The sequence below is a fragment of the Alexandromys fortis genome, unplaced genomic scaffold, assembly GCF_014885135.2.
Source record: "Alexandromys fortis isolate MF-2015 unplaced genomic scaffold, M_Fortis_MF-2015_v1.1 scaffold_113, whole genome shotgun sequence".
In the NCBI taxonomy this organism is placed as follows: Eukaryota; Metazoa; Chordata; class Mammalia; order Rodentia; family Cricetidae; genus Alexandromys; species Alexandromys fortis.
The window spans coordinates 5,602,096-5,616,713 of NW_026067988.1; the positions used below are offsets into that span (position 1 = coordinate 5,602,096).

The 14,618-nt window shown below is 36.7% G+C and overlaps 1 protein-coding gene across 1 annotated transcript in view; it reads left to right on the forward strand.

Moving 5' to 3' along the window:
* The window catches only part of Diaph3 (diaphanous related formin 3), a 444,266-nt gene that overhangs the window by 194,613 nt on the left and 235,035 nt on the right, over window positions 1–14,618 (forward strand). The window contains exons 16-18 of the mRNA XM_050159516.1: window positions 3,439–3,441; window positions 5,031–5,151; window positions 12,599–12,693. Of these exons, the coding sequence (XP_050015473.1) occupies window positions 3,439–3,441; window positions 5,031–5,151; window positions 12,599–12,693 (219 nt within the window). The remainder of the gene's footprint in view (window positions 1–3,438; window positions 3,442–5,030; window positions 5,152–12,598; window positions 12,694–14,618) is intronic.

A 14,618-nucleotide genomic window follows, 5' to 3' on the forward strand; every position in this document is an offset into this window, starting at 1 on the left:
GTTTATAACGTGCGTTAGATGAGCAATAGATACATTTTTAGTGTTTTATGTTTTGTACATTTAATCTGTAAATATACATTTAGTCTGAATTAATAAAAATACATTCACAAACAGCACATAGTTAAATATTCCATTGTGAAGTGAAAACTTTCTTTTTATGTTCAAATTGCTAACAAATTTTGACATACATATTCTTTTTTTAATAGTGAAATAATGTATGATAAAATTCATATGGAATTTATGATAAAATTTATATGGAATCTAATTTCTCAAAGGTCACATTTTAAATCAATCTGATTAGAACATAATGGAAAATGGGCTGGAATAAGATGTATAATCATGTACCATGGAACTATAATTTTTAATGGAAAATTTAGTGTGAAAGAAAAGATTTTGAAAGGAGATTCTTCATATAATTTTGCTGCTATTTTTGAAACATTGAACATAGGAAAGGAATAAAGTGAAGATGTAATTAAAAAAGACTTTTTCAGTTCATGGCTCTTGGCGACAGAGAATGTTTCGTCATCTTTGACTTAATTCTGACATAAAGCCTATATAAAATGCAGTGTAGACTGTGTTAGTGATCAGGGGCACTTTTGAACAGGATTAATCTTCTCATGGAAAGATGGAGTGTTACTTTGCATATCTGGGAAGTAAGATTAAACACAGACTTCTAATGGCAATTGACTAGCCTATAGCATAGACAGATTTAATAATCTGACCATCTGACTCAGAGTTCCATGTTATCCAGGAAAACAAAAATCTAGTCTCGAGGTGAAGGTTTATTTGTACTGGCTGAAGATGCAGCACACACCCTGGTGTAGAGGGGTGTATTCGCTTTACTGCGGGGGCTGCTTGGTGCTGTCACTCTGGTGCTGTGCCTTTCTCTGCCAGGAGGGTTGAAGGAAAGCAATTGTTCTGTCTTCCCTTAGAGGACACTGTTCTTAGATGGGTTCAGGGCCTGGGCACGATGAGGCTGAGATGCGGAAGTATAAGCCATCAGTTCCACCTCTCCTTCGCTTCAGGGGCGTGGCCATTATTGTTTCACAGAGATATTACTAGTGTGGATGTGGGAATGGAATTTAGTGTAAAAACTTTATTTCCAATAAATATTGCTCTCCTTTATTTATATTTAGTTGTGTTTTTCTGTAATGAATCCTTTTTATTTTTGTTAGTCTCTTTTCCATTTCTATGACAAAATAATAGAAGCTATGAGATAGGAAGCTTATTTACCCCCAAATTTGTAGAGTCCAGAGAATTTCACCAGCCTGTCTGCCTCTCTGAAGAACATGTTGGTGAATGGCACTATAGCAGAAGTGTAAAGGGGCCCATTAAAAGTGTTCTTTTTCTCTTTCCACATGGAGAAATGAAACTGCCATGGACTGCTGCTTTATCTATGACACTTACATAGGTCTTTTCTCTGCTTTCCGCTGACTAAAAGTAGCCAGCTATCTGGCTGATTTTAAGGAAAAAGAGAAAACAGTAAGCTTCTCACTTTTAAAGAGCCTGGATGTTTGTGTTAGTTTGTTTTATTGTGATATTCAGTATCCTGCAGTATAGAAACTATTGGAGTAAAAACCGTCGGTCTGTTGCTAAGCTCACTTATTCTATCATTCCTTCCCTCCCTGTGGCAAAGACGGTCACACTTGTGAGGAAACAGGAAAGGTGGATGGTCTTCAGTGCCATTCCTCAGAGTTTTCATTCGCAGTAATTTAAAGCTTTATTGGAAACTTATGTTACTTGGGCTTTTTCTTCAGAACACTTGGACGTGTTTCCACATGTGAGAGGGTACTGATGAGAACTCAACCTTAAAAACTAGAGTCTGCCCTTCTTTTGGGAGTCATAAAAATAAAATATAAATTCTACCTTAAAAAAAGTAGATAATTGTTATTTGGCATGATTAAGCAAAGAGGATTAAGCCATTGTTAATAGATTTCAGCTCTCATTCTTTAGACAGGATAAAATGGCTGAAGTTATTATGTACTGGGAAGTAGATTTTTGTGGTAATTATCATCTAGGAAACATGCAACCATAGCTTGACTGTTGGGAATGGTAGATTCTGTTATCCCCATTCTAGATTGCTCTTCTTTATGTCTTCATGTCCAGTTGCCTGTTTGATGTGACTGGCCGAGTTCAAACCTATGCCTCATTTGCCACCTAGGAAAGTATCAGTACCTCTCTACTCTTAGACTTTGTGAATTCTTCTATTTACACACAGTCAGCTATCTACACAAAAGACACTTAGTATCGAGCGCCCAGGCTTCGTTTTTGCTAAGAGTACAGTGATAGATGATGGTTCCTTTTTGGTATTTATTATTACAAAATAGTGTTTCAGTGTGACATGATCTACTCATCTATGTATAATATATGCTTTGTTCATTACTGTCCTCCATTGTTTTTTTAACCATTCCTGTCCTCCTCTGTGATGCAGTTCTTCTTCCCCAATGTTTGTCATTCTATTTCTGCTGCTCAGTGTTTCCTTTAGATTTCACATAGTGTGTTTCACACATAGTGTTTGCCTCTAGAATCTGGCTCACATTATTGAACTCTGGTTACATCAGTTTCTCTGTGAATGCCTGGGTTTGGTTGTTCTTTATTGTAGTGATAAGAGCGGCGGGGCTGCGTCCCCGGCACCCGGCCGCCCTCATGGCTAGCTTATGCCCGAAATAATTACAAGGAAACTGTATTCTTTTAAACACTGCCTGGCCCGTTATCTGTAGCCTCTTACTGGCTAGCTCTTACATATTAATCTAACCCATTTCTAATAATCTGTGTAGCCCACGAGGTGGCTTACCAGAGAAGATCTTAACCTGCGTCTGTCTGGAGTGGGAGAATCATGGCGACTCCTTGACTCAGCTTCTTTCTCCCAGCCTCCTGTTCTGTTTACTCCACCCACCTAAGGGTTGGCCTATCAAATGGGCCTAGGCAGTTTCTTTATTAATTAACCAGTGAAAGCAACAGATCAGAAAGAAATCACTCCCACATCACTTTATCCATTCACTCTTTGAAGTACACATAGGCTGATCCAATATTGTACTTTTTGTGAACACTGCCAAGCTGGTCATGGATACATACGCACATGTTCCGTGTGCTGACTCTGAATCCTTTATAAGCAGTCTTACTTTCTAGTGGAAAGAGATAGAAAAATAAATAAATGCTCTGGAATAAAATGTTAAAAGACATAGTAAAGATGTTGGGTAAGCCGGGTGTAGATTTTGTAGATGCGTAAGGCATCCAAGGGCTTTTTAGTGTGTTTGGGTAGAATTCCTTCTCTGTAGTATGGCAGAGAAGGTGTAAATAATTTGCAGTTAGGCAGCAAGCAAGAATAGCAAGGGGGCAGTTATAATCAAGTTGGGAAAACATGGTAGTCCTAGGAGGAGAGAAGTAGCAGCCAGGGAGATGTTTTTGAGTGATTGTGTTGGTTAATTTGGTTTTTAGGAGGTAAGACCCATTAGACACTCTGATGGACTAGCTGTTTGCCATAGAAGTGCAGAATATTCAGTTTGAGCCACTGAATTAAGAGTATGCTTCTTTTCTGCTGTAAGGGTTGATATTGGAAGAGGGATATGGAGGGAGATCTACTTCAGGAGTTTAACTCTAGACATGTGATATTGACACTTCTACTAGAGATTCAGTTACAGATGTTGATGGTAAGCAGTTGGACCTCCAGTCTGGACCTCAGAGAGACTGGCTTAGGAGCAATAATTAGTTTAGTTACCTCTATTGTTGCAGCCCTGGTGCTCATCCATTTCCTCTATGCCTTGCCCAGGTTGTATTTACTCCTTGTGATTATTGTGATCTTCCCTTCTCGCCTTTCAGTCACTATTTGTGCTGTTTAGTACTTCATTGTTTAAATGACAACATTTTTTTACATTCTTCAGTGAGGGCCATTAGGTTGCCTCCGGGTTCTATGAACATAGTTGAGCACATGTCCTTTGGGTATATACCCAAAAGTGGTATTGCTGGGTCTTGAGGTAGGTTGTTTCCTAATTTTCTGAGAAATCGTCATACTGATATCCAAAGTGGCTGTACCAGCTTGTACTCCCACTAGCAATGCAGGTGTGTTTACCCTGCATCCTCCCCAGCATAAGTTGTCATCAGTGTTTTTGATCTTTGCCATTGAATGTACATCTTACACACACACACACACACACACACACACACACACACACACACACACCTATTTTCTCTCCTTTATTCCTGCCTCACATTCTCACCTGGACTTCTTCAAGCCTTGAATTAGTTATCCATTTTCTCAGGAAGGTCATTCTTGGTCTACATGCCTGAGAATTGTCTTTTATCTTGTGGTTCTTACTGAAAAATTGTCAGTTTATGAGTGTAGTTTGACTGCCATTATTTTCCAGTCAGTTGTATTGGGCCTTAAATTCTGTGACGTTGGGATGTCTGCTTCATCTAGCATCGCCCAGCCTAATATTTTTCAGCTGGTGCTTAGTGCATCTTATTACAATAAAAGGATAAAAGTAACCATGCAATAAAATCAGCCCTGTGTTTATGCAGTATGTAGGAGTATAATTTGTATTCCCTTAGGGCAAATAAAATTTACAGTGAAAGCACATGGTGTTTATGAAGAATACTGTATTAACTGAATATTTACTGAAACATTTGTCGTTTTAAATACATGCTATATCAAACAAAGAAGCCATTTGTTTAGTATCTTTTGTTTAATATTGTTGGTATCATTTCTTAACCCTTTCTAAATAAAGTTTATCCACTACTATAACTGTGTTCTTATTTGTTCAAGTGATCTTACTACATACACTCCAACACTTCACACTAGCATTTTCCACATTTATAACTGTTTTACAAGCTCTTTCCAGTTCAGTATTCAGCCTTAGTAAATTTTCAATCCTGACTCACCAGTGTTTCTCTGTAGCAGTGTATGTCCAGGTGGTAGGTGGTAATATTGGTGTTTTTCTTACTCTATAATTTATTATATGCACATGTTAACTCTTTTGTTTGGAAAAGTTCATTTCTTGCCCTTTTGCCCTTGAAGTTCCTGCTGATTTTAGCATAAATCTCTCTTTTGTCTTACAGCAAAAAGGAGTACAGATGATTTTGAAGAGAAGAAAGTTATTAAGAAAAGAATCAAGGAACTTAAATTTCTAGATCCTAAAATTGCTCAGAACCTTTGTAAGTATATCACATATGAATATCATTAACATATCGATTCTCTGTGGATTGTTTTTTGAAATCTACTCATTTTGTACTCATTTTGTGTCTTGTTTTTCATTATTTTAATTTCTTTGCTTGAATACTAAACTCAAATATAACTCTCCTTCATGCAAATTATGAGATTAAATTCTTGAAAAGATTAATATGTACTAGAAAATAAGAAGAATTTAAGATGAAATTCTGCCTCCCACAAATACAAAAGGAAATGCTCTTTAATGTTCTTTCTTTCAAGTATTAACGATAAGGAATTCGAATAATGATATCACACTTTGATAAAAGAATCAGTAATCCATCTATTCTTTTATTCCCCCGAATATCTATTATTTGTGACACTTGATCATGCAGGACAGTAGTTAGAATATTAATGGAAATAAAGATGAGGAGGAAAATGAATTTCATTATCCTACCTGAGCAGCTCAGAGCCTTGTCCTCAAAAGCATTGCTAGAAATATTTTAGATTTAATTACTGTTATGGGAGCTAAATACATAGTGTTCAATTGTCTTCCTGGCTGAATTATTATAAGAGAAGGCAATAATTTTGTTCCTAATTCATTTCGTTCTGCATTAAATGCATCAAAGAGGGTTTTGCTTGGAGCTGAGATAATTTGACCTGTGTATATTAGTTTCTGGTGATGCAAGTGGGACATAATATGAAGAATCTAGAGGGATAAGTACTGTTAACATGGCTTTTAGCCTGCTTCTCAATTGTAACATGCCTTGAGTGAGCTCTTGGCAAATATTGGAACCAAACAATTCTCCAGCCAGAGGATAATGATCTATGCAGTTGATTAAGGAGAGAGTTATATGAGAGAAATATGTGCAAAAGCTGGACTTTTTAGTTTTTCTATTAGTGTTTCAGAAAAGGCTTTCCACTCCAATATAGACTCAGATTAAATCTTTATGATCTATTATGGTGGTATTAATGCTACTGGCCAATATTTAGTTCGTTTTTTGGGGGGTGTAGATTGATTGCATATATTGGCCTATTTTATATTGTTATCATCTTGTGACTTGCTTGAGCCTTTGAATATGTAAATGGAGATGATATCACTTCTGGGTGGAAGCATTTGATTGTTCTTTTGGTCTCTTTCAGAGTTGTCCATCCTTGTAATATGATAATTACATTATACTGCCCAGCCCCCTTTCTTTGGGATGTATTTTTTCTTTTTCTCAATTGGAAATGATATTTTTGCATGTGCATAGTACATTACTTTAGTTATGGGCCTTAAATATCTGCGTATATGAGAACTTTTCACTGCAGTATCATTGTCTAACATAGAAGCACTGCAGATTTCTCATTGGCTGTTGTCAGAGTTATACTGTGTAATCTCAGAAAAATAATTTCATTTTTTGAAAACCAAGTGTTTCCAGAATTAAAATTGTTATTCTTGACTTAAAATTACCTTTTTATAGTTCTGAGTGCAGCCATTTGAATACAGTGCTTCCTGAATGGATCAGCTAATGTAGTTAATGTCTTCTACTCAAAGTTGGATAATTGACTTTCTGGACAAGGTTATTTGTGTGATTTACAGACCATGTACTAAAATGTTGTGAACTCAGAGATTGTAAACTACAATAGTAATCGTTATTGTCTTTGGTGCAAGTTCCGTGTTTCTTCTCACATTTATTGCAACCCACCAGATAACTTTCAGCATTGATATTATTGATAGGGAATCTGGTGGATTTTCAGTTAACAAACCTTGAATTTTAGGTGGTTTATTCTGACAGCAGTTGAGTGTCTTTGTGCATAATATACATAAAATATATGTGCATTCCTGTTTGTAGGTTACAAAGTCACAATATTGCCCTAGAGAAGGATCCTGTTCATGTTGATTGCTCTAGGTAGAGGGTGTTTTTTCTAAGTTATTTAATTGAGAAACATGTTTTAGAAAAATATTCATCGGAAAGATCCAGAAGCTACATCACTACATATTGGTGTAATCCATTTTATGTGTATTGCTACCCTTTCAGATTGTACCCAAGTGTTCCAATTTAAACTCTACCATGCCTTAGCAGCTGCTTATTGACACTAAAAGAATATTTGGAGTCAAAGTTGTTTTCTGGTTATAAAACACAGTCTTGAGGTATTGAATCGTAAGATTAGTTTGGTCTAGACAGTAACAGCTGGTTTCGAATGAAACAGCTTCATGGGATAGTTGGTAGGAGAATGCTAACAACTGACCTGAGAGATCCCCTTCTCAATATTACCAAAGAGAAAGCTTATGTGTCTCTGCTGTGTCACTTCCCATCTTTGAAACATGCTGTCCAACTTTGAGACAAGAGCTAAATGCTACTCATTTATTTACCTAACTTGTTTAAAGGTGGCTTACTTCCCATCTGTTGAGTTTATGATTGTTTTGGCAATGACTTAGGGCCCAACAACTCGGATAGAATTCTGGAATCAAGAAAAGTCTCGAGAGTTTTATGAGATTCATGTATTCTGCCAGATTCTTTAAAAGTTTGAATTAGACCTTTAAAGAAAAAAGTCCCTGAAATCTACAAATCAATGCAAAGGTTGAAATATTTATAAATAGCCTCACTGAACACACACACAGTCCCTGTTTGCAAAAGCTGTGTGCTGCACTTAGCTGAGCCATGCTGCTGCTGTAGTCTGTCCCATCACACTGGGAGGGGCAAGGCCTGCCAAAGCGGTGACATTCATTTTCTAGCACCCATTGGATCCCTCAATTGCATGTTTCGTATGTGACTCTCAGTAACTTCTAATCATTTGAAAGATAGACTTCTGTAAAGTCTTTAAGTTGAGCATAGGTATTCGGTTCTTCTCTGTTCTCCTTCTTAACTAAACTTAGGTCATTACAGCATAGCTATTTTAGACTGCTCTAATGCATCTGTTATGGGACTTCTAGAATTCACTAATGGTACTATAGTATGGATCATGCTTTATGTCAATAAATAGTTCTTGAAAGTCAGGCCTGGAAAAGGTGAATGGGTAGAACATAGAGAAACCCAGACTTGAAGTTTGCAGCTTTCTTTGCTAGAAAGTTGGTGACCCAGTGCTCAGAGTATTGATAAGAAAGGAAGCACCCTTCCTATGCTGAGATTTTACTGGAATTTCATCATAGTTCCTCCCTGCACAGCTGGTCTTAGTTTTCACTTCCTTCAGAAATAGAGCTTGTTCCATTGCTCAAAGCTGGTTCCATTGCTCAAATCCCACATCATAAATCACGTTGTTAACCTGAACTCTCTAGTGTAGCCCAATACCTTCAAGTAGCAATAATATCATTCAACTAGCAAAAATGACTCTTGAGTTTAGATATTACCTTTCAGGAGGATAGAACAAGGTGCCTTTGAGTTAGGCCAGCCCTGTATGTCTTACATTATCTCAGTTGTCCAGTGAGTGAGGTGCCCATGAGTAAGGCCAACCCTGTATGTTTTACAGTAGCTCACTTGTCCAATGTATTGTTTTCTTTTTATACTCTTCATTTAAGCTTATGATATCTATATTCTTAGGCTGTGTATTAATTTATACCTAGGAGAGGCTTATAAAATATGTGATATAATTTATAATCAACACCCATGGCTAAAGAAAACAACCATCATTTAGAGGCTTATTTATAACCATATCTATTTTTCTCTGTCTCTCCATGTGAGGTAACCCTCTTATCCTGTGTTTTGATGAAGAACTAACTTTCCTTTTAATAGTTATGACTGTTCTGTGTACCTGCTCTTCTTATACAGTAGGTGTGATATCAATTAGTGCTGGATTTTACATAAAAAAATAAACCACACTAATGCATTCCGCTATGACAGTGTAGCATTTCATTCACTGACTGCTATACTTGATTCATACTGTCTTGGATAACAGTGGGACAGCCTTCATGTTAAATGTAGCACCCAGGGTGTTTCATACAAAAAATTCTATTGAGCACTTACCAGCACACTTGCCAACCTAAAGTCCCTGTTGATAGTTGTGATAGAAACTGCATGATTGTGTGGTGAACTTTGCATCACGTATGTGATCTTTGGTTTCCATGCCAACTCACTCCTCTCCAACCTTGCTTCGGTATAACTGTCTTAGAACTTCATCAGTGTAGTAATAAGTGCAGCGGGGCTGTGTCTCCAGCACCCCGGCCACCTGCTAGCTCATGCCCAAAATAACAACACAAAAATTGTATTCATTTAAACACTGCTTGGCCCATTTCTATCTAGCCTCTTCTAGGCTAATTCTCACACCTGGACTAGCCCATTTCTAATAATGTGTGTAAGCACCCCAAGGTGCGCTTACCGGGAAGATTCTAGCCTACGTCCATCCTGGGTCAGAGCTGCCTGGGAGAGCGGAGCCTGGTGTCTCTGCTCCAGAGAGCAGAGCTGTCAAGTCTGAGCTCACTTCCTCTTCCTTCCAGCATCCTATTCTGTTTACTCCTCCCACCTATGTTTTAACCTATCAGGGCCAAGGAGTTTCTTTATTGCTTAAGCAATGAAATCAACAGATTGATATATGACACTCCCACATCACTTTCCCTTTTAAGGTTTAACTTTAACGTAGCAAAATTACATATAACAAAACAGTTATCAAGTAAAAATTACAATAATCTATATCATGACTAAGGAAAACTATAACTATAGCTAACTATTCTTAACTCCATCAAAGAGTCCAGAAAGATACAGTATTACCTAAGGAAACAAGAAATAAGCAACTTTCAAACTCTAGAAATGACAGAGACATCTCGCTGCCTGGACAGTCACCCAAAGTTCCTCTGTACCGTTGGGTTAGGAGCAGCGGGGCTGCGTCCCCAGCACCCGGCCGCCTGCATGGCCAGCTTATGCCCAAAATAATTACATGGAAACTGTATTCTTTTAAACACTGCCTGGCCTGGCTAGTTTCAGCCTCTTATTGGCTAGCTCTTACATATTATTCTACCCCATTTCTAATAATCTGTATAGCCCACGAGGTGGCTTACCAGAGAAGATCTTAACCTGCATCTGTCTGGAGTGGGAGAATCATGGCGACCCTCTGACTCAGCTTCTTTCTCCCAACATCCTGTTCTGTTTACTCCGCCTACCTATGTTCTAACCAATAAAATGGGCCAAGGCAGTTTCTTTATTATAATTAACCAATGTCCTTCCTCCATCACATCAGTGCCTGGTCTTGCTGATCTGAACATTACAGCATTTCCTTTTCAGAAATATTACTTGTCTAGTAGTTAGTGGTAAAATAAGTCTCTGAATACTAAAGTGTCATGAGCCACATTTTGGTGGGTGACTTCTGTCATGATCTATCCTTGACGGGTTCGTACATTCTAGTGTGGGGTAATGTAGATCAGAATCATTCGGTAGGACGAACAGTAGGGGGACAGAGATATGAAGGAAATACCAAGACATGGGATAGTACCGGGAGGGCAACTCAGTGTATATTGAAGACTGAATTGGCCCACATTTAATTTTATTATGCTTTTGTACCTCAATACAAAAAGGGGGGAAGAAGGCAAAAGACTGGTTTAACATGACTCAAAGGACAACCAGAAAAATTACTTGCTTCACTATTTGAGACATCAAGGCATTATTTCCTGAGTAAAGCATTTGATGCATTGGGCAGAATATGCAATGAATATACCCTAGATCAAGTATTCTGTAGGCAGCCACTGCCTATGTCAAACTATTTTAAAAATGAAGGAGCATGAAGTATTCTGTAGGCAGCCACTGCCTATGTCAAACTATTTTAAAAATGAAGGCTTGCATTCTTAGACCTTTGGTCAGGATGAAGTGGATCCACCTCAGTGGACCATCTTAATGTCCCAAACACCAAGTAACCACACCATAGGTCAGAATTTGTAGGCACACATGCTATCAACAAATTTGAAAGAGCAAAAATAAGCCCAAACTCTCTAACTTCCAGTCAAGGGGAGCAGGCTTACATCTGTAAATCCCCACACTAAAGCATATCTCCTTACCTCTCCTCCCCTATCTCTCTTGCCTCCTGCCATAAGTTTATGATTCCTGCTTGCTTTTTCCATTGCCCATGCCTCTGTCCTCAGGAGGTATTTCTCTATCCAGAGTTGAGCTTATTGTCTGTTTATTATTTCTTTCTATGTATCATTAACACTCATTTTTAGTTATTCTTCTATAACTAGTTTAGTGCATTCTTTGATGATTGCCTCTTATTCTCATTCTCTCAGTTGTTATTTATTAGTCTTTGTGATCATATGGTTTTTATATTTTTTGCTTGCCAGATAATGTTGCTGCAGATTACACATTTTAATTCTATAAATATCTGGATATTTTGGACCTCTTTTTTGTCTTACTTTTAGAATATTAATAATAGGCCTTCGTATCTTTTGACTTCTTGGGGTCAAAAATATGGAAGTAAAACTGGTATTGAGAGCACAGAAGATACCCATGTTCTCAAGAATGAAAAAGGGTTCAAAACAGAAGTAGTTAATGGTTTTAGAGTTTTGTGAGACATAGTGTATATATATATATATATGTATATATATATATATATAGTTTCTAGCCCAAAGGCAAGTCAAGTAATCAAAAACTTAAAAATAATGAGTTTACTGGGTATAAATTATGACAGTGTTAATTTTTGAGATGAACTGATAACCTCAAGCTGGCCTCAAACTTGCCATAATCGTTTCAGTACTAAGGGTAAAGGTGTGAACCACCATGACATGCTAAGAACTGAGTTCATGGCAATGTGGCAGTAACGGATGGGTGCTCTGACAAAGCATTATTTCTAAAGCCCTGCAAATAATAGCATATATATTAAAATCTCTCCTTGAAGATTATTAGATTATACAACAATGTATATATTATTAAAAAGAATAAACTAAGCAGCATTGAAAATTCCCAACAATATATGATCATCCCCTATCCATATAGCAAATTCATTATGGAATTTTATTTTCTAAAATAGTTTCTAAAGTTGAAGTCTTAGTTAAATGCAAATGTGTCTCTCTAGCGTATTTTCTAGACTATGTTTGAATTGTACTGTGCTGCTAGTACCTGTAAAGTGGAAATGCATTGCTTAGCTGTTTTAATGCTTTACTTTGGACTATTTAGTAGTGCTGGAAAATATTATACAAGGCAATAATGTGTGCATAGACAAATATTAAATGCATATACTGACATTTTATCACTTTCATGATGGTTTCTATAGCATATCAAACTTATTTAAGTTGTTTTAAATCACTTGAAAATTGGCATGATTCTGATGGTTGGTAAGTAAGTAAGGATTTAAAAGTCAGCTTTGACACCTACATAGGAAACCTAGATGGATTCTTATGTAGCAGCTCTAACCTGGAAGAGAGCATATACTGTACTAATGAAGTTTTCTCCACAGCAGTTCTAGAAAATGTGTGTATACTCTGATTTTATGTAGATAGATATACCTCTTGGATCTCTTTATAACTTTATACATTATGACCCTTTCCCACTCTCTCAGCAATATTCCTGAGCTCCTTCCGGGTGCCTTACAAGGAAATCAAGACGATGATATTGGAAGTGGATGAAACACAGCTGTCAGAGTCTATGATTCAGGTAAACAAACAGACACAGCTTAAATTCCAATATTTCATTGCAAGCTTCTCATTAAATAGTCATCTGTAAGTGAAGCAAAATTCTTAGCCCAAATCATTCAACTGGAAAAATCATTGCTGCATAATTAGTTTGAGCATAACTTCTGCATTGCCAGGAGATAAAACTCTGTTTCTTCTCTTAACTGCAGCTAAATATAACACTATCAAAATGATTGCATTTCAATTATTTTAAATGATTCTTTCTGAAGGCAAATTGTTGAGTTTTACAATATATGTTTTTGTTTTTATTACAGTTAAGACTAGTGGTATATTAATTTAAATTTGTTTTATAGCTTTACCAAATGTGTTTTCCTTTGTTTATGGAATTGAATCATTGTTTGGTAAAAGTGAGGGAGAGAGCCTTATTTCATGTTGTTAGCTTTCCATGTAATTCTTCCTGGCATTGCTGTGCTCCCAGAGGATCTAGGCCTTGCTTGTAAGATCCTCACATTCATTCTAAGCTAGAAGGTTCTGAAAGGTGTGTGTTGACCTTAGCATTTTGTCATGAGTGACTACGTTGAACTGAAATTATTAAACTGCATATAAAGTTTTCAATATGTGAAACCTTGACTGAATGTGAAGTTTAACAATTAAATCACGTGTGTGATGAGAGAAATTCTTTCATTCACCATTTTGTGTTCTGACAAGAATACACTTGAGAGTCCTAAAAAAGTAATTATAATACATATTTAGATGTAAAATATTTAATTATTAGCATTTATGCTATATATATAATAGTAATAATGATGATTATTCTTAATAACAAGGTAAAGAAAGCAACAAGCCAGGTGTGCTGCCCCTTGCCAATGATCTCTCCACTCTGGAGTCTGAGGAAGTGGAATGCAGATTCTGAGGCCTTGTGGGGGACTCCATGGGAGAATGAGGGTGGGGCACACAAGGGATTGCTTATAATCGTGAACAGTGGTTAAACTTCATTAGATGTTTTTGCCCATCAGTAACTGATACCTCTAGAAGTTCCGTTTGTCATACGGTGGAACAGATTTTTTTTGAGATTATTTGTGCAATGAGTCGCGTAGACTCAAAATACCCAATTCAACCACTTTACTTTAAGCACTATTTTTTCTCTGTAGCATTTTTATAAACTGGATTTTTTCTTTGTTGTTGATTGTGTATGTGGCTTCTTGCTGAGAGCAGATGCTTAGTTCCTTAAAGAAAATTTTTCTACATAATGCATATTTGTATTTCTTGTAATGAGTTTGTTAAGTATTTACAGAGTAGCTCTTAACTTGATTACATGGATGTCTTGATAATTATGTGCATTTTGTTGTCTAGAGAAAGGAAAAAGTTTGTTTATTTTGTAATTAATATCCATACAGGTTCATCTTCATATAATTTCTTAGTGTACTAGTTTCTTTTGGCCATTACAATTCACGTCATTGCCTACAGATTACAACAATTGACTATTTGCGTTACCTTAAAGTAGAAGCCCAGCACTGTTCTCACTGAGCTAAAGTCAGGTTTTGGCAGGTCTGGATTCTTTCTGTCTCCCTCTCTTACCATCCCTTCATGTTGTGGGTGGTATCACTCTGACCTTCTTTCCTCTTTGCATGATCACATCTTCCTGTTCTGTTGCACTCTTCACCCTCTTGATTATAATAGACACTGAGGTACTACAGGCCATTCTCACCACTTTAAGGCCATCTGATAGTAACTGGAATTCCAACTGTCGATAAGTGCCTCTTGGGTCTAGATTGTGTTATTTTTTATAACATACTTAATAAATGTAAAGCCAGTGCATGATCTGAAAATACATATATATTAGATGTTTTGTAGATTTTTTTACATTTTTCAAATATATATATATATATATTTATGGCTTTTTAAAAAATATTTATTTTATTATTTAAACAATAGTCTATTTGTGTG